Genomic DNA, 26804 nt, shown 5'->3' on the forward strand with positions numbered 1-26804 from the left:
AAGACAGGGTCTTATTTTCTTTTGCCCCACAAAATATGGCCTTGGGCTTATTATAGGGGAGGACTTATTATTTTCTGGGGCAGGTAAGCAAGGCGCGCCTTTTACCTTTCCAGCTCTGTTGCGTTCCTCGCCATTGTGCTCAGGGAAGCGTCTGGTAAAAAAAACATTCTCGCGAGTTCAAGCAAACTTCTTGAAATCGCAAGAAGGGTTTTTTTTTAACCAGGGGCTTCCCTGAACACAATGGTGAGGAACACGATGGAGCTGGAAAGGTAAGAGGTGCGCCTCGCGGCCCAACATCCCCCACCTCACCCCAATGATAAAGGCAGCCTGCCTGATTCCCTTCCCAGCCGTCCCTGTAGCAAGGGGTGGCAGGTGGGGGGGGGAGAAGCGAAGCGCACCTTTTAGCTTTCCAGCTCCGTTGTGTTCCTCGCCCTTTCGCCCATTGAATCCCCTTGTAAAAAAAACCTCATGAGTTCAACTTGCGAGGTTTTTTTTACAAGGGGATTCAATGGGCGAAAGGGCAAGGAACGCAACGGAGCTGGAAAGGTAAGAGGTGCGCCTCGCGGCCCAACACTGCCCACCTCACCCCAATGGTAAAGGCAGCCTGCCTGGTTCCCTTCCCCGCCGTCCCTTTTGCGAGTGGTGGCAGGTGGGGGGGAGAAGCGAGGTGTGCCTCTTACCTTTCCAGGTCCGTTGCGTTCCTCGCCCTTTAACCCATTGAATCCCCTTATAAAAAAAACCTCATGAGTTCAACTCACGAGGTTTTTTTACAAGGGGATTCAATGGGCCAAAGGGTGAGGAATGCAGCGGAGCTGTCAGTCTCTGGTAGCGCTAGGACACGCGTCTCGCTTCTCCCCCCCCCCACCTGCCACCCCTCGTTAAAGGGATGGCGGGGAAGGGAACCAGGCAGGCTGCCTTTACCATTGGGGTGGGCGGTGTTTTTTTGCATGAGAAGAAACAGGCAGGAGGGGGTGATTGCATTGCTGGCCTGCCACTGTTTTTGCAGTGGGCTCTTTTGCACAGGAGGGAAGGGCGGAGGTGGAAGCATTTTGCTTTGCCTGCCGCTATTTTTGCTGCGAGCCCTCTTTTTGCCCCGCAAGCTGTACCGGTAAGTGGTACAGTGGTAATGGCGGGGACCGGTTGTGCATGCGCTGAAATAGTTGGGGGTGGGCTTATTTTCAGGGGAGGGCTTTTTATGGCGCATGCTCTGAAAAGCCCGATTGGGCTTATTAGCAGGGCATGTCTTATTTTCGGGGAAACATGGTATATTCATAAAAAGACACTTCCAGTTTTGATATATGACTATATTCTCTTCAGTACCTTCGAGAATAATACATTTTTTATTCTATACCCGATCATAATCAAAAAGCCATAAAGAATTTTTGCTAAATGGTATGAAATCTGGGCCCCTCCTTACTTTCCTACCTGCTAATTGTTGAGAACCTGGCAGGGCTATTTTTTTTTCCTCTGGGATCTGTTCCTAGGATGAACCATAAAGATTAGAAATTGTTATTAAGAAATTTGCAGTTATGGCAGCATTTACACTGATAATGTCTGGATCTAAATTTGATAATTTCAATGTTTATAACTTTTGCCTTTTCATTGCAGATATTTTATTCTGATTCTTTTAACCTCTACTTTTAAATTTGGATTTACAGCAATCTTGTGGATTATAATAATTCAGATGGATTAGTCTGTACACCTGTACACTCTCTTCAATTGTCTACTAACTTCCTTTAATACACTAAAGATGCTTGAAACTTTTTTCTCCTTATCATTTTGGGAATTTATTTTAATATAAACAGTGGCTTGAAGTTATTTGATAATGGACATTAAAATTGTAATTTCCACTTTCTTTCAAGAGAACTTTGGCTTGCTATAAATATTACTTTGATTATTATTAGCATTGAATAATTTGGATTTATTTTTCTTGGTTAACCATGATTCTATGAATTGTGGTGTGGATATGCCTAATATATATTTATTTCACTGTTTCTAATTGCATTTGCATTGTGTTAGTTTATTTGGCTTATTTTCTTCTTCCATTCCCACTCACATAAAGACTAGTTTGAACTACAAAAAATCATTCCAATGTAAAATGTGCCACCAATGTTCCTCTAACTTCATTGAATTGTTTCCGCTGACTCAGCAGAGGGAGCCCCTTAGTTTTTGATCAGAAATAAAGTACATTTTTTTAAAAAAAACCACTTTCCTCTACTCTGCATGTTTATTGGTCTTCATGCCAGGTAAACAAACCAGAGATTGGCTCTTGGCCATCAATACCTCAGCTTCTTCTCCATAATCCCAAGAATCCTTTACAGCAAAGTTGTGTGTATTGGAAGTTGATAATCAGAATTCTCTAGTTCAAAAATGTAAAGAGGTAGGACTAAACAAAGTGGAATTAGAGGAAATTGGTTTGTGTAAAACAAATTTAGAGGTATAGCAGAAGATTTAGGTAAAGTAGCCTCAGAAAGGAATATGGAAAATTAACTTAAACTAGTTTGATCTGAGTATGGAAGAATTTCTGGCAATTCAAATAAGTTATATAGAAAATTCCTGGATGGCATGAAGAAGAGAATTGCTGATCAAAAGTCTGACCAAGACCAACTGAGGGAGTACACTACCAAAGAACCAGCTTTGGCAACAGAATCAGCTATCTGTCAGCATAGGGGAAATTTCCTGCTGAATCAAGATGCCAACTTGAGGGAATATCAGTAAAATCCATTAATTACTTTTCAAAATTGTATAATAAAAAGATATTTGCTCCAGCAAAATTTGAAGAATATTTAAATGGAAACTTACTTAAATTTTGCTGATCAATGAAAATAATTATGCACGATTCAGGGGCAAATCAAAAAATGTGAGAGTGTTTTGTTCCTCAAGAAACCAGTTGACAAAACTATGGAACTGCTACAGTAAGCATTCAGAATGGAACATTACAGTAAGTTTGTTCTTTTTGGATTGCGGCCCATTATCTTTTCACTGTTAATCATCTGGAAATATATCCAGGGAGATACAGTACAGTTGCAATATATAACCACATTTTCATCACTTCATTCAAGAATATAATCCATGCCTTGAAGTTCATGTGTCTCTCTGTCACATTCTGGATGCTTAAGCACCATACGCAGCATGTCCATGGTTTTGAGATGATGCAATTAACTACCTTGATTAAAGGAAAGAGTTTGTCTAACTTTGCTTCTCTATGGAAACCACTTTTGGACATTTTGCTAGAAACCAAAAGAACGGGTACATTAATTTTGGGATTTGACAATTAGAGATGTTTATGGCTATAGAAATGCTTGGTATTCTTGAATTTTAGAGCAAAATGTTAATGTATTTTTGTATTTGCAGCTCTATAGAAAAACTTGGTTATCACTTTTCATTTTTCTTTATTCCTTTGCACTTTCCCTTCCCTTTTTTCCTTTTTAACAAATTTTGTCTGTTTGTTTTTTATATTTTATCTTTTGTAGAAATTTAATAAAGTATATTTTTTAAAAAAGAATATATTCCCTGCTTATTTTTGAAAAATAATTGTAATTTTCACACTCTTTTGTACAGACTTTCTGAAGAATCACTGGCTGAATCCTTTAGCAGGCATCTTGCAGAAGTACTCCAGAAAAACCAAGGATTGAGAGTGTTAAAGTTGTTCGTCAAGAATACAGATGGCAGAGCAGCAGAAATGCTATGTGAGGGACTCCAATGTCCAGAATGTAAAATAGAAGAACTATGGTGAGTGATCTGTGTTTGTTTTTCTTTAATGCCTATTGTCTTGAATTTTTTTTCTGCAAAGATATCCACAGGGAGGCAGTTTCCATTTCAATATGTAACTAGACAACCCATGACTTGCTGAGTCTTTCTTGTTTCCACCTATAATATAGTCTGGAGCCATTTCCCCTCCCCTCAAGACCCTCAGAAGAGTCTTCGTGAAACCTCTTTCTCTTCCTCCCTTGCTGATCTGCGTACCACTTTTATTGAGGTGATGGGAAACAAAGGGACGTGAGGGCTGTGAAAAAACTGCACCTCCAACCAGCATTGCAGTGTGTCCCCAAGGTCCACCTCCCTCCAGGGGAGAAGAGTGTCCACTCATTGATTGATGGTGCCCACCAGCCAGGCCTAATTCACCAGAAGACATCTCAGTCACTGTCTTATCCTTACCTTGCTGGCAACAGTGGCTAAGAAAATTCAAACTTTTGCTACTTCCAAAGCAACTGATGACCATCACCTCTCAGGTTTTGCCATCAGCCAACTGGGCACAGGTGCCAAAAGGAAGTGGAAAAGAAGCCGGGCCCACACTGCAATACTGGTTGGAGGTGCAGTTTTTTCTTCCATCTTTTGTTGCACCACACAATCTAAGTCCTTTCTAGAAAATGTAATTAAAAAGCATGGTGATGCTGAAGCAGTCACAACTTTGCCAAATTTCATTTCCATGGGAGTCATGGATCCTGGCATTCTATAAATAACCCGATTTGAGCTTCCTTGGTTCAATAATTGTTGCCTTATTTACTTACTTATCAATCAAATTTATATCCTGTCCATCTCAATATATATGTGATTCTGGGTGGTTTATAAAAAAGGGTACTATAAAAACCATACTACAAAACTATACAAAGTAAAAAAGTAAAAGAGAGCATGTTCAAGGCACCAGTCACCCTCTGGGCTGCATGTCATTCTAGGATCCCCTTGCTAGTTGACAGAGCCAGATCTTCATGCTCTTCAAGAAGGCCAATAGAGTAGGGTCAACTTCATTTGTGAGGTAAGAAGTTCCATAGGGTAGGAGCAATGGCAGAGAAGGTTCTCCTCCAAAACTCTCCCAGTCAGAATTCTTTAGCAGATATTAATGCAGTTTTCAAATATGTTATTCTGATTCTTCTGAGTATTCCCTTGATGGAGGCTTGGCTGAGAGTCTTTCAAAGAACCACTACTGCGATCTTGCTGAAGTTGTCAAGGGGGAAAAACCAAGTCAATGAGAAAGTTAGGAGTTTCTTGTCCATGTTAAAGATGACAAAGAAATGAAAGCACTGTGCAAGGGGTTCAAACATTCAGAGGATAAGTAAAGAGATTAATGTAACTGAGCAGAGTTTTCAGTATGTTTTGTGTAATTATCTCTTGTCAGTTTCTCTTTTGTAAGTATATTAAAGGAGAGGCTGTACTATTATCCACAAATAATGATATTCATTTCAGACTACAGTTCATAGATTTTTAAATCAATTTGTCATTTTTCTGACTTCTCCCTGTATTAATGAAGAGTTCTTGAAAGAATCTTGTGGGAAACACTTCCTGCCCCTCGAAGTCCCTGAATCCTTGTACCTGTTTCCACTAGGAACAGAATACAGAATAACAGAGTTGTAAGGGACTTTAGAGGTCTTCTAGTCCAAACCCCTGCTTAGGCAGGAAGCCCTACACCACTTCAGACAAATGGTTATCCAATCTCTTATTGAAAACTTCCCATATGCTCCTCCTGCCCCACATCCCGAACACTCACCTTTTACCACATATTTCCTTCTAGACATTCTGGAGCTCCTGTTCTTGATTGTTGTTTGATGTGTATATGATTCAACTGAATCCTTAGCTTTTGTTTGTTTATTATAGAGGCATCTTAAAGAGATAAAAATCAAACTGCTGTGATATGGCTGAAATTATTATTACTTGTATAATAGTAATTACTTTGATTTGGGATGGAACCAAATATGTTTCTGCAGTGAAAGAAATGATAATCAAAAATTAAATCATTAAATGGAATATTGCTTGTAAAAATTTACAGATGATGAAAATAAGTTTTTTATCAACCTGTAACAGAAGATAAAATTAAAGAGTCATCTATGTCACTGCGTTTATTTTGGTTTGCTAGCTGTGCTGAAGATTTACTGCACAGGTCACAGTTCTTATCTGACAATGATTTATTGCGCATGCACTTTCACATTCCTCCTCAAGTTTCTCTTCTGACCTTCTGTTCGCCTGCCAAGAGAGGCAGGCCCATAGCTCTTGCCAAGATGTAATTAATTCAGTTAGCAAGTTTGTATTTTTACTTTCTTTTATATTAAAAATGTTTTTATTAGATCTTGCTTCGAGTTTAGTTTTGCTTATTCAGAAGTATACTGCCAGGAAAAGCCACAATCCATCATTATTAATTACAAAGGTTTAAATTATATTCCTTAACAATCTAGCTCTCCATTCTGTCATCTGGAAGTCCCTGAAATGGTTGTGTACCATGCAGGGGAAAATGAATGAAAAATCAGAGATTGATAGAGTGCAAGCTATCCCCCAAGAAACCAAATGAAATGAAATTTTTTGTACTCCTCTCTACAGCCTTCATATAGAATCTCTGACGGAATCCTTCAGCAGGCCTCTTGCAGAAGTACTCAGGAAAAATCAGACATTGAGAGAGTTTGAGCTGTTTCCCAACAACACAGATGAGAGAGCAATGGAAATGTTATGTGAGGGGCTCAAACATCCAGACTGTAAAATAGAAGTAATACGGTGAGTGACCAATGTTTGTTTTTCAGTTTGATTTGTATCATTTCTCTTAACAGATTCTGTTCTGGAACTATATCCACAGAGAGGAAGTTTCAGTTCCAATACAGGATGTAATCATATACTGTCTGTCAACCCTGAAGCCATTTTTGGAGATGTCTTAAGAGCTGCCACAGCGAGGCTGTCTGAAGCTGTGGGAACGGGAGGGGGGGAGTAGAGATAGTTGGCCACCTGTAGCCCAAACAAAATTCTTTCCACTGGGAAGCAAGGGCGTTCTCACCAGGTGCTGGAGAGGCGTGGATCAATGGCATCAGGAGTCTTCAGTGTCATGTTTTCCCCAGAGGTGCCAATATGACTTGTCCAATAAAAGAGATTATTAAAGGATCCAAGACTGATGTGATCTCTACTTTGGGCTCGTTACTTGGAACTCTGATAGTATGGGTCCTTCAAGAGTACAGAATCCATGTTTCTTTTTGAAGGTGTTATTCTAGTTCAGAGCATGTGCCATAATAAGCCCTCCCCCGTTTTGTGGAAAGTCTGTAAAAGAACCTCTGCGGAGATCTTGCTGAAATTCTCAGAAAAAAAAACTCAGCAAGAGATTTAGGTTTTTTTTCCATGTTAGGGGTGAGAAATAGAAGCACTGTACGAAGGGCTCAAACATTTAGACTACATGTAGAGAGATTAATGTAGGTGAGAGTGGTTTCAGTTTCATGTATATAATTATCTTTTAAAAACATATCCATGGAGAGGCTATATAATTATCTACAAATAATGATATTGACTCCAAGTACTTCAAGACTCCAGGTTCATAGTTGATTTTTTAAGATGTATTTGTAATTTTTCCATAGACTTAGTGAAGAGTTCTTGAGAGAATCCTGTAGGAGACACATTGCAGGAGTTCTCAGGATAAACCAGACCCTGCGTGAATTATATTTGCATGGTGACTGCATTAGTGACAATGAGGAGAATCTGCTGTGTGGAGAACTAAAACGCTCAGGATATAAGTTAAAGATACTATGGTAAAACTTCAGTTAATTCTTTTCTGTTTGGTTGTATATTATTCAACTAATTTCCTATTACAGAAAGATTTTAATTTAAATCAAATGAAGTGAAATATTTCACTTGTGATATTTTGAACTTATATTTCCATCTTAATGAGAATTTATTCACTTTTTCGTGTAGTTTTTTAATCTGCTTCTTTAACAGAAGCTTGTTCTTGTTCTTATTGAGAAATAGGCATTGAGATCTTAAACCATTTTTAGAAGTAGAAATAGAAAACACAATAATTCTACTGCTGTGATAATTATTGAAACTTCAGATCCACAGGCAAAATTGTCACATTAACTGTATCTTTTCTCTCCTTGAGTCACTGAAAATGAGCTGATCTATAATCACCTGATTGCCATATTTTGATTTTACTTAGTTTTGGTTTTTACTATTGTTGTGAACTATCCCACCGTTGTACTACATATAAGTCTTATAAATAATCATACACTGAATAATGAGCCTGCCAGTGTTGTTCTTCATAAAACATTATTATGGGAGACTTTAAGAGCAGTTACTGGTGGATTGCCATGACTTCATCTCTGCTCCCTTCCTGGTGAGAGATGCTTCCTAGCATCTCTCCCTGGTGAGAGGAAAAACAGGGATGGGGTTAGGGTGAAAGTAAAAAATGCACTCATTTGACAGAACCTGGTTATTCTAAAGCCAATGCTCTGACCATCCAACATTCAAAGGATAACTCAGCAAATGTTTTAAAACTAGTCTAAGTGCAGAAGGGCAGCCCAACTCTGTACCTCAGAAGCTCACATTGCCTAACCAATTCTTTGCAGAGCACCAGTCAGGCAATGCCCAGGGAAAGGCCTTTGCAGTAACGTAAGCCTCTAGAGGGAGGATGGTACCCAGGTAATTTCAAGAGGCCAGTTAAGACCTGGGCAGCAGCAGCATCAAGTTCATTTGGGAGATCTGGCAGATCATCCCTATGACAAGGCTTGTTTCAGGAACAGAAGAAAAATATTACTATGAAGCTGCAACACCAAAAGATGAATGTAGACTTAACTGTGCCATGGGCTGGGGATGAAATATGCCATGAAAATACAGCCTTTAGAAATGGTTAGAGAAACATTTGGGGGCCATGTGAAGATGAGTCCAATATGTCAAACATGGTTGACTTTCAGGAGAATCCATAGCAAGCTGAGACTTTATCAAAAGGTTGAAATGTGTTTCATGCCTCTTACGTACTTATGGGTGATATTATAATTCACATTTTGTCATTTGCTTCTTTCACCACAACCCCCCTCCCCCTCCAATGTATTCTGTGTTAATATGATCAGTATAACACCTACTAGCTCTTTCAAATGACCAGGTTTCCACTGATTTGTCCTAAAAGTTTATTACAGAACCTTAACCTGCACTACAGATAGTCCTTGACTTAAAACTGTTGATTTAGTAACTGTCCAAAGCACTGAAAAAAGTGACTTATGACCTTCACATTTATGACCGTTGCAGGATCCACATGGTCATCTGATCAAAATTTGGATGCTTGGCAACCAAATATTTTTGATGGTTCCGGTGTCCCAGGATCATGTGATCACCTTTTGAAACCTTCTGACAAGCAAATTCAAAGCCAGATTTACTTAACTACCTTGTTACTAATTTACCAACTGCAGTCATTCATTTGCAGCAAGAAAGGTCATAAATTAGGGCAAAATTCACTTGACAAATGTCCAACTTAACAACATCAATTTTGGGCTCTGTTGTGGTTATAAGTCAAGGACCACCTGTATTCCTTGATTTTGTCCTAAAGTTTCTCTTGAGCCTTGTCATGGCTGCCCCACTCAGTATGGTCCTTTCAAATGTGTCCAGGATTCTCCTCCAGTTATTGTACATCTTGAACAGAAGGTGAAACAATGGAAGAGAAATTCTTGGCAAGGATATACTGAGAACCAGGCCAGAAAAATTAGAGAGGGAGAGAGGTAATGCTCAAGTTCAGAAATGAATTAAAAATTTAAGAGATCTATGATCTTTACCTAATTCTGGGGGAAATGCTGCTGACCAATGTGAGAAATACTAGTATGCCAAGATTTTTTTTTTAGAAGGAAATGAATTCTCTTCCTAGATTTTATAGGGATAGCAAATCCTCCAAAGGGAATGGAAATTAACTTTTGTGAATAGACAAAACATACCTGGAAAGAATGACATCAAATAAACCCTGCAATTATATTTGAAGGTGTGGTCTGTCCCCAGGGATAATTAGATGGATCTCTGTAAAGCTCTATTTGGGACATCACTGGAGAATAATCTTTTGTTAACAGTTTTTTTTTTTTCATTATAGGTTGAATGGAAAATGTGTTCTGTGGAATGGAAAATGGATGGACCACATGTTTTGAGCTTCCATTGTAGATGTCTCTTCATGTTTGCTCGCTTGATTTTTGTTTTGGTTTGCATTCAGAATATAAAAAGAAAGAGTTGGAATTTCACATCTTTCAAGTGAAAGTCTGAAGAATTTTCTTTCAGCAAGTTTAATGTGAACTGAGGACTTTTCTCTCTTTTCAGATGAAAAGCGCAAAGCTACAAGAATGAAAGTTAAGAGAATGAATTTGGGACCTTGGCATTTTCAGAATAAATAAACAGAAAGCAATGCTGATCAAGGATATGTCTTCTAAAGACAGTGATATATTGAACAAAAAGTTTGGTTTTAGAGTTGAGAAAAAGGTGAAAACCTTAGGGGTTATGCTGACAAATACAAATATAAAACTGTTTCAAAACAACCAATTCCCTCTTTAGAGGGATATTAATTAGGACTTACAAAGTTGGGATAAACTGCACTTATTATTATTGGGTAGAATCTCTGTAATCAAGATGAACATTTTACCAAAAATGCTTTTTTTTATTTCAGACAATACCAATATTTACAATGCCAATTCATTTAAACAATGGCAGAAGGATATTTCTAAGTTCATATGGCAAAGGGAAAAATCAAGAATTAGATATAAGCTACTGCACGATGCTAAGGAAAGAGGAGGTTTGGGCCTACCACACATGAAGTTGTATTTTGAAGCACGTTCTCTGACCTGGTCAAAAGAACGGGTGAGCCGCCAGGAAAAAAAAGAATGAAAGTTAGCACACAGATCTATTCATGGAATTGTGTACAATAAATTATTTTTAAAAATTTACATACAGACTTCAAAGGGGGATAACATAAGGAAAGGAAATATTGATTGAATGGGTGAGTGATTGATTGATTAGGTGCCCTCAAATCCATACTGATTCTTAGCAACCACATGGATTAAAACTATTCTTTTTTTTCTTTAATATACCATATGGACATGGAGGCATTTAATCCTTACCAGAATTTATTGGAATCTGCAAAACAAGAAACTATATTCTTAATACATATAACTCTATGCAACTGTTTGATAATACTTTTGGTTGCCAATAAGAGATTCCAAAAAAGCCAAAAGCCAAGATCAAATGAGGAAGAAATGAGTGAAATTTAGGATTAAGAATTCAATATTGGTGGGGAGCCAACAGTCAGTGAATATGCAAATTGTGATGGGGGACGGGGGAGAGAATCAACATGAGACATCATGCTTATCTCACAAAGGGTTGATTTTCATGGAAGGATGACATGACATTATCCTGCACTCATCCCTTCTACTGCCAATGCCATTTCCACTCCTGTCTTCCAGTTCCAAGATGAGAGAAAAGTTTGGGTTCTTCCAGCCCCACCTATGTTTCCCAGTTTGCCCGTTCTGCTTTTCTTCATTCTGGGCAACTCCCGCCCTTCAGATGCCCACTGAGTGCAATGACAAGGATGCCCCCTCTTTCAGGTTAATGGTTGCTGCCCTGCATGGCCATTTTGGACCTGGACCATTTAACATCCAATTTATTTCTGTTTCACTTTTTCATTTCTTTCTCACACAAACACAAATCCCTATATGCTGCAAGGCCCAGCTCTTTCTGCCAGGCAACCAGGCCATGGAGTTGACAGGTGCCTGGGAAATGAACAAAATAGCAAAAAATCTGGAAGAAAATTACACAATTATGGAAGCTTATTATCAATATGAGCAAACAAAATGTGGATTTCAAAAATGCATGTTCAAGATTTGGAAGGAGAATCAATGAACAAAGACTTATGGACCAGAGGTATGTTATTTTAAAGCACAAACTCTTTACTAATGCAGAATTACAAGAGATTGCAAGCAGAGCAGCACAGGATCAAGACTCAAGTGTAACTAATAATAGAGATAATTGAGAATTGGATCAACAAGTGAAGAAAAGGAAGGAAATCAAAGAAGTGGATGAGGAACAAGAAGCAAGAGCTGGATTAGATCTTGAAGAACCAATAGCTTGAACCAAATTAGCTGAGAGGATTAAGACTCAGATGGAAAACATGGAAAGAATTTGATTGGCAAAACTGAATCAAGTTAATAAGACAAATTTGACTAAACTGTTAAAGAATGTGAATGAAGATGTCCAGACTATTCCAACAGACACATTAGCTCAAACAAATCAGCTAATGTATGCAGCGGTTTATATAATGAATGAATCAGGTTCTGGAAACATCAGAAACTGAAAAATGGCTAACGACTGGAAGAACTTTTTTGATTCAGAAGGATGCCAAAAAGGGGAACAAACCTGAAAATTACAGGCCAATCACTTGCCTGCTGACAACATACGAATTACAGTCATTATTGCAAAGCAAATTTATGGATATCTGGAAAACAAGGTGCTCTGACCCAGCTCCCAAACATGACTAGCACGCTGTTTTTAACTAAATGTTCCCTTTATTGGAAATGCCAGGAACCCTGGTAAAGAGTCTCTTGCTCTCACAGCTGGCTAACAAAATCTCAAGTACCTGTGGAAAGCAAAGCTCACTCTCTTTCCCCCTACAATGGCCCCCTACAATGGCTTTTTAACAGGTCCTGGAAAGTGCACTCACTTTTTTCTCAGCCATAGAGACAGACACACACACATACACACATTCCTTTTTCCAGCAGTGGAGACACACACACACATGCTCTGAAGGTGCGCCCGACTCTCAGAACTGCAGATTCCAAGAAAGGATTTCGATACAGTTCCTGACAGGATTCAGAAGTTTGAACTTTCAGTGGCTGACTGACAGGAAGACAAATAGTTGTCTGCTACACCTATTTGTCTCTGCCCCCTGCCTTTTATCCCTAGAGATAGGGTGTGGCTTAGCTAGCAGCAGTGGCTCTTCTGTCCCGAGGACCAGCCCATAGCTTCATTCTGCTCTGCTCTGCCTTCTGCATATCCATGCATCAGGAACTGCTGTTCCTCCTCTTCCTCATCAGCCACCTCCAAGGGACTGTTGACTCTTCATCTGGGGGCTGATGGACAGCCCAGGCTCTGCCTTCTATCTCTGATAGTTCCATTCCCTTTTTCCCCTCAGAACTCTCAGATTGCCTTGATACTGGCCCTGATACCTCATCTGATTCAGCTGCCAGAGGGGCTGGCAGCCAATGGTTTTGAAGAGTTTTGAAAAATTCAAAGAAAAAACAAACAAATTTGTTCATGACCTGGATTGATTATAAGAAAGCATTTGATTCTGTTCCACACAGCTAGCTTGAGAAATGGTTAGGCATTTTTTGGAATTAGCAGCAACATCCAGAAATTCCTGAAGACTTCCATGAAGCTATGGCAAACTAAGTTGATGGCCTATGGAGAAGAACTTGGTGAAGTTGAAATTTAACAAGGAATATTCCAAGGCGACTCATCATTACCTCTGCTATTTGTACTTTAAATGCAAGCATTTTGAGGAAGACAAGCTATGGCTATGGCCATTAGCTATGGCCATTAACAAGCATTTTGAAGAAGACAAGCTATGGCTATGAATTGGCTTTAAAAGGGTTGAAAAATTCTCATTTACTCTACATGGATGATTTAAAATTTTTGGAAAAACAAGCTAAATTGAACTTACTGCTGAAAAGCACTGAGGAGTTTAGTAAAGACATTGAAATGTAGTTTGGCATTGACAAATGTGCAACAATTGCTGTTAAGGCAGGAAAAATGGTTGAAGATGATGGATTTGAACTTGATAATGAAGAGTTGATAGAAGCAATAATACCAGAACAGATGTACAAGTACTTAGGAGTTTTGGAAACTTCTCACCTGTTCCAAGTCAAGGAAGCTTATGATCAAAGCTTAGTGGAGGAAATATCATAAAGGCAATTAATACCTGGGCAATACCTGTAATATGATACTCAGCTGGAATAATTGATTGGACTCAGCTAGAACTTGATAACTTGGGTCAAAAGATAAGAAAACTAATGACAATGCACCATGCTCTGCACCCAAAAAGTGATGTTGATTTATTGTACTTGCCAAGATCTCAGAGTGGCAGAGGTTAAAGCTGAAACAAAGCATGGAAGAAGAAAAACACAGCTTAAATGACTACATTTTTTAAAAAAGCAAAAGAGCTTCTGCTGAAGGAGGTGACCAAGGGAACAACAAAATTGAAAGCAGAATATTGAAAGGAAACAATTGAGCATTGGATTTCTAACAAAAGAAGAAGAAGAACCAACAGGATACCTGAAGTCAATACCTGAAGAACATTGAAGGAAAGGTAGATGCAAAGCTAACATGGCTGAGATCAGTACTGAAGAAACAAACTGAAGACTTTATTTTGTCTGCCCAAGAAACAGACCAATTTCATGAAAGCAAAAATTCAACATGTCAGCAACAACAGCAAATGCTGCTTATACAATGAAAAAGACAAAACAGTGGATCACCTTATCAACGGCTGCAGCAAAAATCTCACAGACTGATTACAACGTCATGATTGAGTTGCCAAAATCATACAATGGAAACTTATTTGGATTCGAATGCAACAAAAATTACTGGGAATACCAAATTGACAAAGTTCTTGAAAATGAGCAAATCCAGATCCAGTGGGACATTCAGATCCAAACAGAAAGGCATCTGGCCCACAGCACACCTGACATTACTATTGTGGAAAAGAAAAAAAGTCTGGTTCATTGATATTGGAATACCAGCTGATGCATGAATTGAAGAGAAACAGCTAGAAAAATAAGTCAGTAATATTTGTGATAACATTTTTAAATATTCAGTTGACTGAGTTTCATGTTTAATGATTAAAACAACAATAATAATGATTAATAATAATAATAATTGTAAAAGAAGAAAAATGAAGTTTGAATGACTATGTGAATCAAGTACAGAAAAATTGCTGCAGGCTGTGAAAATGGTGAACATTATAAAAACAACAGAAACAAAGGCAGAATATAAGGAAAAAGCTGAATGACATGTTAAATGGGTGGAAAACCAAAGCTTTGCAACACTTGAAAAACATTGACAGAAAATGTGATGGCAACTGTACATGGGCATGGCTTAAGATGGGAACTATCAACAAAGAAATGGAAGGTTTAATACTTGCTGCTCAAGAACAAGCACTACAAACTAATGCAATGAAAGCAAAGATACAAAAATCCACCAACAATCCAAACTGTTGACTTTGCAACAACAAAGTCGAAACTGTTTCACTTTTAATATAGTATGTGAATGCAGCAAAATTGCACAAACTGTTTACAAAGCTAGACATGACCGAGTTGCTAAATTAATTTACTGGTTATTATGTAAAAAATACGACTTACCTGTATCCAAAAAGTCATGGGAGAACAAAGTGGAAAAAGTATTGAAAATGAGAAGGTGAAGTACTGGTGGGACTTTTGAATACAGACAGATTGTCATTTGGAACACAGATGACAATCAAGCCAGATATCATGGTTGTAGAGGGACAAAACATATAATTTATTGACATTGCTGTACCAGGAGATGCCAGAGTTTATGGATGAAACATGTAACAGTGATACCCATTGTCATCAGGGCACTTGGTACCATGTCCAAGAATTTTATGAGATACATCAACAAATTGCAGCTTCCTGCAATAACACCAGTGGAATTGCAAAAAAAATGCACTAATCGGAACATCGAATATTTTAAGAAGATACTTGGTTGATACCTAGGACGCTGGCAGCAACCAGTATCAAACATTAGCACCAGTCAATAGTATGTATGATACATTTTTAATGTTCAGTTGACTGAGTTTCATGTTTAATGAATAAAGTAAATAATAATATAAACAATAATAGTAATAATAACAACAACAACAATAATAATACTTTTGAATATGTACCACGCTTTACATCCACAAAGTGACATCGACAGGTTGTACCAAATCCACTGACAACCCAAACTGCCGACTTTGCAATAACAAAGTCAAAACTTTCACATTTAATATGTGAATGCAGCAAAATTGCACAAACTATTACAAAGCTAGACATGACCAAGTTACTAAATTAATCCACTGGTCATTATGTAAAAAATATGATTTTCCTGTATTCAGAAAGTCATGGGACCATAAAGTGGAAAAAGTTATTGAAAATGAGAAGGTGAAGATCTTGTGGAACTTTTGAATACAAACGGATCGTCATTTGGAGCACAACACGCCAGATATCACAGTTGTAGAGGGCCGAAGTGTACAGTTTATTGACATCGCTGTTCCTGGAGATGCCAGAGTCGAAGAAAAAGAACTAGAAAAAATAATGAAAAAATAATGAAATACGGCTATGGATGAAGCATGTAACAGTGATACCCATTGTCATCGGGGCACTTGGCACCATGTCCAAGAATTTGACAAGATGCATCAACAAATTGCAGCTTCCTGCAATAACACCAGGAACGGCAAAAAACTGCGCTACTCGGAACATCTTATATTTTAAGAAGGTACTTGGTTGATACCTAGGATGCTGGCAGCAAACCGTATCAACCATTAGCACCAGTCACTGGTATTTGTAATTCATTTTTGAATGTTCAGTTGGCTGAGTTTCATGTTTAATGAATAAAGTAAATAATAATAATAATAATAATAATAATAATAATAATAATAATAATAATAATAATAATAATAATAATAATAATAATAACAACAACAACAACAATAACAACAACAACAACAACAACAACCAAGTTTTTTTAAAATATAAAGTGGACAGTGAAAAAACTTGGTTATGGTTAACAACAGGTACATTAAAGAAAGAAACAGAGTCACTAATCCTGGCTGCACAAGAACAAGCTATCCGAACAAATGCCATTAAGGCCAAAATCGAAAAATCCTCTGATGATGCCAAATGCAGACTCTGCAAAGAAGTGGATGAAACTGTTGACCACATACTCAGCTGCTGTAAAAAAATCACGCAGACTGATTATAAATTGCGGCACAATTCAGTAGCACAAATGATCCACTGGAATTTGTGCCAAAATTATAATATTAAAACAACAACAAACTGGTGGGAACATAAGCCTGAAAAAGTCACCGAAAATCAGATGGTCAAGATCCTATGGGATTTTCGTATACAAACGGACAAAATACTGGCGCATAACACACCAGACATCACACTGGTTGAGAAAAATAAGGTTACAATCATAGACATCGCAATACCAGGTGATAGCAGGGTCGACGAGAAGGAACATGAAAAAATGCGAAATACCACTAAAAATTGAAATTCAACGATTATGGCACAAACCAGCAGTGGTAATTCCAGTGGTAATCGGCGCACTGGGAGCTATTCCAAAAGCACTGGAATTACATTTAAAACAGTTAAAACTTGACAAAATCACTATCAATCAAATGCAAAAAGCTGCACTACTTGGATCTGCACGTATATTATAAAAATATGTTACGACGTCCTAGGCCCCTGGGTGGGGCCCGACTAGTAATCAATGCCAAATCCAGCAAAACAACTGGCTGCTGTGATACAATTGTATAATAATAATAATAATAATGCCCTCCGACGTTATCTTAACAGTTCCTAGGTCCTTGGTTAGGACTTGAGCCGTTGAGCTACCAATCAGCCCCCAAGACTGTGAATCTCACCAAAGATTAAGCAAATAAGAAGGAGGAGGAGGAGGAGGAGGGGGCGAAATTGAGAAGTGAGCTGAAAATTGGGAAAGCAAAGCTATGCATGGCCAATACTTGAAAAGTATTGAAGGCAATGCTGACCAAAAACTAACTTTTGACTCTACAAAAAACCACCCTACTTGGAACAACTTATATCCTCCGACGTTACCTTAACAGTTCCTCAGCCCTTGGTTAGGACTCGAGCTGTTGAGCTACCAACCAACCCCAAAGGCTGTGAATCTCACCGAAGATTAACATAATGATGATGATGATGATGATGATGATGATGATGATGATGACGATGATGATTGTAAAATTCATACAGACAATACACTGTTGACCAAGCATTTTTGGATGTTAAAGAAAAAACTATAAATAAAATTATATATATAAAAATAAAGTTAAAGAGCACAGTGAAAAATAATGGAACAGGTTAAATATAAAGAAAATGAAACAAATGACAATAGGTACAATGAACAGCCTTAGGACTAACAATAAAGATATATATGGTCACCAATTTAGGATTGGTCACTTAGCAGCAGTTAGAAGTTATGACAAATCTCCCCCTAAATGTATTTTTAATCCAATCATGAAATTCCAACAGAGGCCCCACTGCAGTCACATGACTGTATTTTGGCACTCAGGAACTCGCCTACATTTATAGCCATTTTCAATGTCACATAGAAATCACATGACATGCAATTTACGTTTTTGCTGAAAAATGGGGAACTTCTGTTTTTCAGCAAAAAGTGCTCCATGGAGATAATGACCCTGGTATTTGTTTAAAGGCTGCCACCAAAACAGTCGTAAAAATTGGGTCCAGTCACATGATGATCTGTTTTATAACCATCACCACTTACAACCATAATGGGCAGGGTCGATTATGGCTATAAACTAAGACTGAAGGAGTAGATCTCTTTTGCCCTTGAGGATCAACTATCAATAGCAGAGAAATAAGCATGCAGGAAATACAAGCAGGAAGAGGGCTGGAATAACACGTACACTTTTAAAAGTGAAACTGCTCTTTACAGAAAACATAAAAGTGAGTGGACACAGTCTGCTTAGCAATTCACGATCGGATCATGCCTGTAACTTTTCACCTCAAAGTGGTAAGTCTAAAAACCATATTATTTAACATGGATCAACTGATCCTAGTATGGTATTTTGGTGAATGAGCACAAACTATTAGATAACATCCAGATAGTTCAAGTAGGAAATGGCAGTATTTCCTTGCACTTTATTTAAGCAATGAAGGGTTAGCAAGCAGCAATTTCATATCACTCACCCTGCGCAGTAACTGATTTGAGAAAAGCTGTTACCTCGTACAGCAAGCATCAACCAGAAGTTAAACCCCAATAGCTGGCTAAGGTGTAGGCAGCTGGAATGTTTTAGATATTACTGCGCAGACAATTTGCAGATCACTTTGGTTGTTGTGTTTTGATAGCTGGGGTGGGGATTGATTAAATATGAATTTAATTCTGTCCTTGGGATTGACTCAGGTCAATGATCTACCTTCTCTCCCTCCCCTAATATGAGGAGAACTATTCATCGCCCTCTGCTTCAGAGTCAGAAACCACTTCCTACAACGTGGAGACTCTCTTGCTGCATTGCATTTCCTTGATGGTGGGGTGGGGGTGTGGAAGCAGCAGGGAGAACTTTGTCCTGTCTGCTGAAGAGTTTGCTCTGGCCTTTTTCATAAGCAGAGTTTGCAATTGGCCTATTTGTCCATAGCCAGGTCATGTGGTCCATGGAAACTAGGAAGCTGGGTTGGGCTGATCTTTAAGAATTTCAGTCCAGGAATTTAAAAAAGCAGAATTTGGTTTCCTCTGGGACTGAACAGTTAATAGATAGGAGTTTTTTCCTGGGATACTAGGATACCCTCCAACCCTCAGTCTACATGGACATACACAGACACTCTCCCCTAAAACACACATAGAGAGAGAAAAAGCTGGACTCACTTTTGCATTCCAAACTAGGTAAAGATAAAGGTTCCCCTCGCATATGTGCTAATCATTCCCAATTCTAGGGGGCAGTGCTCATCTTCGTTTCAAAGCCAAAGAGCCAGCGCTGTCTGAAGATGTCTCCGTGGTCATATGGCAGGCATGACTAAATGCCGAAGGAGCATAGAACACTGTTAGCTTTCTACCAAAGTGGTTTCTATTTTTCTACTTGCATTTTTTACATGCTTTCGAACTGCTAGGTTGGCAAAAGCTGGGACAAGTAATGGGAGCTCACCCCATTACGTGGCACGGGGATTCGAACCGCTGAACTGCTGACCTTTCAATCGATAGACTGGATTCAATAGCCAAGACTTCGTTTATTCCCTGCTTTGTTATCTGAGCTGCATCCTTGCCATCAGATTCTTGCCCACCCCCTGCATGCCAACCTCTAGGCCTTGCAACACTGAGCCTCTTTACAGAAGATGATCCAGGGTTCCTTGACGTCATCAGCCTGTAATTCAGCATAGCTATTCTGTACCATGCAGGGAATCATATGAAATGCCAGACCTTTTCAGACTTGGGGCTTGGGTGGCAATGAACAGTGAAATTTTCTTGGGGATGAAGAACTTCCAAATAGCTAAAAAAAATAACAGGTTTAAAATATTGTTTATTCATGAGGAAATAACAGAATTTCTTTCTTCATTTATATGTAAAATAGTAGATGAAGATGATTTATGTATATATCTTGGAGAGATTGAATCACACTCACAAAAGAGAGTTCTTCTTTATATTTAATCAATTGTATACATAAAATATATTGTTTACCATATTTCAAATATTAGTGTATATATATTGTGAGAATCAAAAAATGTAGCCTATTGATCTATTAGATTCAATAGGTCCTATGGGTAATAGAAGGCCCCAGAAGAAAGAAAGTTTTCAGCTAGGATGATTTCAAAATTTACCAGAAATATTTGTAATGCTGCTGAACTGTTGCTAAATATGAAATATGTTTTTTTGCAAAATATGCACTTGTATGGATTTGTTTAAAACAGGAAGAGTGAAGCTGTTGAAAATGAGGAATTGAAAGTAATGTACGCAGAGACGGCCTTGGTCGCGTTGGTCGATGATCTCTGGAGGGCCAGAGATAGGGGTTGTTCCTCTATCCTGGTCCTATTAGATCTCTCGGCGGCTTTCGATACCATCGACCATGGTATCCTATTGCGCCGGCTGGGGGGGATGGGAGTTGGAGGCACCGTTTTGCGGTGGTTCGGCTCCTACCTCTCCGACTGGACGCAATGTGTGTTGGCAGGGGGGCAGAGGTCGACTCTGAGGCCACTCACTTGTGGGGTGCCTCAGGGGTCGGTCCTCTCGCCCCTTCTGTTCAACGCATATGTGAAGCCGCTGGGGGAGATCATCCGTGGTTTTGGGGTGGAGTATCATCTGTACGCTGACGATACGCAGCTGTACATTTCCACCACCCCAACGAGGCTGTCGAGGTGATGACCCAGTGTTTGGAAGCCGTCGGGGTCTGGATGGGGGACAACAGACTCAAGCTCAACCCCTCCAAGACTGAGTGGCTGTGGCTACCGGCACCCCGGTTCAGTCAGTTGATTCCATCGCTGACCATAGGGGGCGAGCAATTGCCCCGTGTGGAACGGGCGCGGAATTTGGGCGTCCTCCTAGATGCCCGGCTGTCAATGGATGACCATGTGGCAGCCGTGGCAAGGGGGGGCGTTCCACCAGGTTCGCCTGGTGCGCCAATTGCGCCCCCTACTGGACCGGGATGCCCTACGCACGGTCACTCATGCACTGGTGACTGTGCTGGACTACTGCAATGCCCTCTACATGGGGTTTCCCTTGGGACGCGCTCGAAGACTGCAGCTAGTCCAGAACGCAGCCGCGCGGGCTATTTTGGGGAGTACTAAGTACTGCCACGTAACACCGCTCCTGCGCGAGCTGCACTGTCTGCCTGTGGTCTTTCGGGTGCGTTTCAAGGTATTAATCACCATCTTTAAAGCGCTCCATGGCTCAGGACCTAGGTACTTGCGGGATCACATCCTACCACACACTTCCCTGCGACCGATTCGCTCTCACAGGGAGGGGCTCCTCCGGGTGCCGTCCACTAGGCAGTGCCAATGGGCGGCACCTAGGAGTAGAGCCTTCTCTGTGATGGGCCCAACCCTCTGGAATGACCTCCCCCCCCGATATCAGAACCACCACCGACTTTCTCTCCTTTCGACGAAAACTGAAGACACACCTGTTCCGTTTAGCCAGCCTGGACCATTCATAACCTTATTATACCTCTTGGCAGAAATATTTTAACTGGGTAATTTTAATTGGGTATTTTTTAGGATTGTTGATATACTGTTTTTATCTGCTTTACCTGTACAGTGTTGTATTGCCTCCTCTTCTATGTTTTTATGTTTGCATGTTTGTAGTCCATTTTATCTATTCCATTTGACTGTACACCGCCCCGAGTCCCTTTGGGGAGAGGGGGCGGTATAAAAATCGAAATAAAGGTAAAGGTAAAGGTGTTCACGGAAAGCGACAGTAGTGAAGTTGTGAATCATGTATGTGGTTAGAAGAACAGTATAAAGGATAGGGTTCAAGATCGGCTCGGGGCTCTTTGAGTCCTTGTAGGACTTGCTATTTTCTCATTGGCCCTCTGCATTAATATGTCAATGCAGTGTATTACTGCTATTATATTTTTTTATATCTACTCATTTCTAATGTTCCAAATTATTAGAAACAATAAACCTCTGATTTTAAAGTAAGAATTATTGCTTGTGTTGTTGCCTTTGTTTCCTATTGGAATTTTCTTATGACAATAATGAAGAACATGAACTTTAGTTGACAATGGTTCACAGATTAGTTTGATAAGCAGAATTAGACTAACACTCCCACTTCCTTCTGCAGTGCTGAGGTCTTTTCTAAAGCAGCTACTTTAGATTTTCATGGAGGCCATCTTAATGATGCTTGCCATGCTTCAGTCACAAAGGTTTTATATGAATACTTATGGGATACAAGCCATATTGGGTCAGTTGTTCCTCCAGTCATGGTCCAAACAGCTCAATCTCTCCATCTCTCTGAAATAGGATAAATTGAAGTACAATAACTTGTACTTCGAGTGATAACTCTAAATTGATAGTTTTGATGATCCATTAGGTTTCTTTGAAGTATTTGGCAGGATCAGCTCAGTTCTGCTATCAAATTCTGTAGCAGAATAATCTCATTAAATAGCCCATCCAAGAGATTTTATAGATCTGACTGATTCCCGGTGGGTGATTGGCAAGTTTCCTGTTGGTGCCTTGTTGAAGCCTGGAATAAAAAAAGTGCCAAAGGCATTACATATGCTTCCTCTAAGAGTGGCTTTTTCCTGATCACCAATCCTAGGCTGCTCCTTGCAAACTGAATTGCTCTGGCAGAGGAAGCATCAGAAGTGATACTTGAAGTGGTGCTTGTAAAAAAAATAAGAAGTGGACATAACAGATATTGGTCTAAGCTCAGGTTTGAACTTACACTGTGATGATAAAATGGCTTCTCTGCAGACTTTGTTTCTTCCAATTCTTTATAGGTGTTTTAATGCTGCTTCTTGTCCCTTCTAAGTTCTTTCCTGAAATGTATTGTCTTTCTTAGCTTTGGCCACTCTTTTCTTCTCCACAATTTCCACCATTTGTTCTGATTACTTTCTCCTGTTTCTTCACTCTGACAGTCTCTTTCCACACTCATTCTTAATGACTTCTTGAAATTCATTCCATAATTCCTCTGGGGGGTTTTTTAATCAATGATGTTAAGGATTTCAAAGCAATTCCTGATGTACCCCTTGAAAATATTGGGAATATATTCAACATCATACCTAATGGTGAAATTCAAAAATTTTGCCTACCAGTTCTGTGGCCGTGGCTTGGTGGATGTGGCTGGTCATGTGACTGGGCACACGTGGCTGAACAACTGATTCACACACAATGTAAAAGCAGCTAGACTTCACACAAAATGGCTTCTGCAACAAGCAAGAACCTCACAGACAATCAGGCAGAGCTGATTGTCACACAGCTGATTACCGGAACTTTTAAAAACTTTTTCTAACATTTTTTACTGCAGGTTTGACCGAATAGGTAATTAAAAAATGCTTTTAAAAAGTAAAAAAAAAGGTTCCAATGATTGCACAGCACAGCTGATCATTGTAACTTTAAAAAAAAGTAAGCATATTTTTTACTACTGGTTTGGGTGAACCGGCCCGAACCGGTAGCATTTCACCCCTGATCATACCTTATCTCTTCTTCTTCAGCTTAAGTTGTATCTTGCATATTATCAGTTCTTGATCTGTTCTACAGTAAGCATTGGCCATGCCTTTGATGCTATAATTGAGGTCCTCCACCTCCTTTTAGCAATAATATAGTGATGTCTATGTGTAGAGGCATCATCTACATTGTTTGAAGACAGTCTTAAGTATGTGATCCCTTCAGACCTCATTTTCCATATTAGTTTCTCTCATTTTAATTTCAGATTGGATGTAACCCACAGTTGACATGAATAACACTGTGAAAGAAGATATTTACAATGCATTGAATGAACTCCTTGAGATGGAATTTAAAGAATTTAAATGGAGGCTCAATTCTATTAATTATGGTGAAAGGCCAAACATTCCTAACAGTTCACTGGAGAAAGCTGATCAACAAGGAGTTGTAAATCTCCTAATTCAACATTATGGAGATGATGCTCTGAAGGTGTGCATTGATGTCCTTCAAAAATGCAATAGAAATGATCTTGCAAAAAACCTGGAAGAAAAGAAAGGTAAGAAAACCCAACATATTACAGAAATGTTCCCTCCACTTAAGATTAAATGGCAATATATAAAGAACCACTGTTACTTGTTTCCAGCTGAATCTTGTTCAACCAACTTGCTGTTGTTGATTATGATTAGCAACGGCACCCTGGCATTTCAGAGTGGGGCTTTCCTTCTAGTCTGAGATTCCTTGTCTTGAGCCTAGAATCAAACCTAAGTTAAGCATCAACATTGTCACTCAATTTGGCTCTTTCCTATCACTGTCAAAGAAAATCTTAAGCCAAGTTCAAGAAATTGGTCCATTGATCTAAATTTAAGGGCGATCCTTGAAAGTTGAATTAAACCCATCCTTTTTTCCAGCATGCTTCCTGACATGATATAGAATTAAGGCATCTTACAGCTGGTGATGCTATTGTTGCTATTAGGGAAGAGATCAAGGCATATAATGCTGGGTGGATACAGAGAACAAAGAAGGGCAGCATTCTCTTGCAGGAGCCCCAAGTAGAAAGAAACTTACAGCTGACTTTGGGGGATTACAACTTCCAAATATCTGAAAATCCTCTGTGTACATATCTATACCAGGAATCCTAAAATGGAGAGCCAACAAGTGGCCCAAAAACAGTCTAAATCCAATGAAGAAATCCCTTTTGTGCCTTGTTGCAACCTATATGCCGGCTTCACTTGGTCTGACATTCTATTGGATGCAGGGTTGGGTTTCAATTTTTTTTAGTACTGGTTCTGTCGGCATGGCTAGGTGGGTGGCATGTGACTGAGTGGGCATGGCTTACTTGATGTCACTCACACACACACACGCAGTCATATGCCCCCCACCTAACCATGCCCACAGAAACGTGAACATTTGTTTTGCAAGCTGGAAAGCTGGCAAAGGAGCCTGGGTTTCCCCTGCTGCTATGGCTCTCAGAGGAAAGAGGCAGGGATCCTGGCCAATGCTCACTTCCCCTACCGCTCACCGCCGCTTGCCCCCTTCTCACTTTCCTGGCCAGCTGCCCAGCTAAGCATGGCAGGCAGGGCCAAGGCTGCAGCCAGCAAGGAGGGGGCGGGTGATGCTCTGTCCCACAGGGGCAGCAGTGGCAAGCGGTAAGGGAATCAAGCACTGGCCATCATTCCTGCCTCCTTTCTCCGAGAGCTGCAGCAGAAAGGAAACAGAGGTTTCTTTGCCATCCAGCCCCCCCCCCCTTACAAGCAGGTGCAGTGTGTGTGTGTGTGTGTGTAAGGGGGGCTGGATGGGGCAGACGCTCGCCCCTACGCTGCTTTTCCTTAGCTGCCCAGATAAGCAGTGCAGGTGGGGCTGCAGCAGGTGGGGAGGGGGCAGTAATGCTCCATCCCACAGGGGCAGCAGTGGTGAGTGGTAAGGGAAGCGAGCACAATCCATCATCCCTGCCTCCTTTGACCAAGAGCCATGACAGCAGGGGAAACCAAGGCTCCTTTGCAGCCTCCCAGCTGATCTGTTCCATCCAGCCTCCCTTACACACACACACACACACACACACACACACACCACTTGCACGAGGCGAGCATGGCTGGGGAGAAATCAGGAGGAGAGGGAGGAGAAGGCCATCCCTAGCAGAAGCTTGGCTTTTTCCTCCCCCTCCCCCTGATTTCTCCCCATGGCAAGCCAGGCGGTTCTCAAAGAGAATGAAGCAGCTGTGGGCGCTTCTTCCAACAGTGGGGGGGGGATGTCTGCCTTTGCAGAAACAGAGCAGATGCATGTGCAGCAGCCCCAGGATGTCCACTTGCCCTCCAGCAGCATTGCTTCCCCCCCCCCCCCCCTCAGCCCCAGCACCGCATCTGCGTTTCCACCAAGGGCCACCTACCCACCAACTGGCCAGGCCAGGCTGGACGACGACCTCAGAAGGCAAGTGGGCATGTGGGACTGCTGGTAAGGACACGTGGAAGGCAGGGAAGCATGGCAAGGCTGCGGGGAAGGGAGTAGGCTGCTTGCTTACTTCCTCGTGGCCCTGCCATGCTTCCCGGCCTTCCACATGGTCTTCCACTTGCCTGCCTTTGCAAGCTGGCCACGGGGATGCCAGGAAGGCTGCACGGAAGGCAGGGAAACATGGCAGTGCTGCAGGGAAGGGGGCAGGGGTAGCTAGCTAAGCTGCGACTTGCACGCTTACCTGGCAGCCAGATCAGGGGCGCAGCACTTCAGGCAGGCAAGCTGCAGAGCAGAGACTGGTTGGGGTAGGGTGAACCAGCGGGGATTAGGGAATTGGTACAGGGGCATTGCCAGGCTGCCATCGCTACTTGTTCGGAAAGGTACGGTTAATTTCCACTACCCATTCGGCCAGACCAAACCGATAGGAACCAACCTCTGATCGGATGGTATCAGACTGGTCTATGTGAAGCAGCAACATTCTTGAAGGAGTCAATCCAATTTACATTTGTCTGAAATATGGTGAAAAGCTCACACAGTTTGAAACTATAACGCCTGAAAGAGACATATACACAATTGGAAAAACCAAAGGAACTCTTATCCAAGTTGGGAGTTTGATGACATGATGAAGATGGTATGCAAAAGTTCCCAAATGTAAGACATACTTGCAGAATAAATTGTAGAGGATTGTAATGTGGGAAACATTCACCAAACACAGCAAAGACCTCATCATCAAGAGGGCAATGATTTCTACCCCCAGCGTCC

General features: G+C 40.4%; 1 protein-coding gene across 3 annotated transcripts in view; it reads left to right on the forward strand.

Moving 5' to 3' along the window:
- Window positions 1-26804, forward strand: part of LOC309400525 (NACHT, LRR and PYD domains-containing protein 12-like) — a 139138-nt gene that overhangs the window by 42299 nt on the left and 70035 nt on the right. Inside the window, exons 7-10 of one of the 3 annotated variants that reach the window (XM_081969091.1) lie at window positions 3562-3732; window positions 6310-6480; window positions 7323-7493; window positions 9809-10114. The exons of the other annotated variants lie outside the window; for them this stretch is intronic. Of the exons in view, the coding sequence (XP_081825217.1) occupies window positions 3562-3732; window positions 6310-6480; window positions 7323-7493; window positions 9809-9863 (568 nt within the window). The 3' untranslated portion in view covers window positions 9864-10114. Of the gene's footprint in view, window positions 1-3561; window positions 3733-6309; window positions 6481-7322; window positions 7494-9808; window positions 10115-26804 lie in introns of those variants that run through there. 3 annotated transcript variants of the gene reach the window in all.

Source organism: Natrix helvetica (genome assembly GCF_964273705.1).
Source record: "Natrix helvetica genome assembly, chromosome: 1".
Taxonomy (NCBI): domain Eukaryota; kingdom Metazoa; phylum Chordata; class Lepidosauria; order Squamata; family Natricidae; genus Natrix; species Natrix helvetica.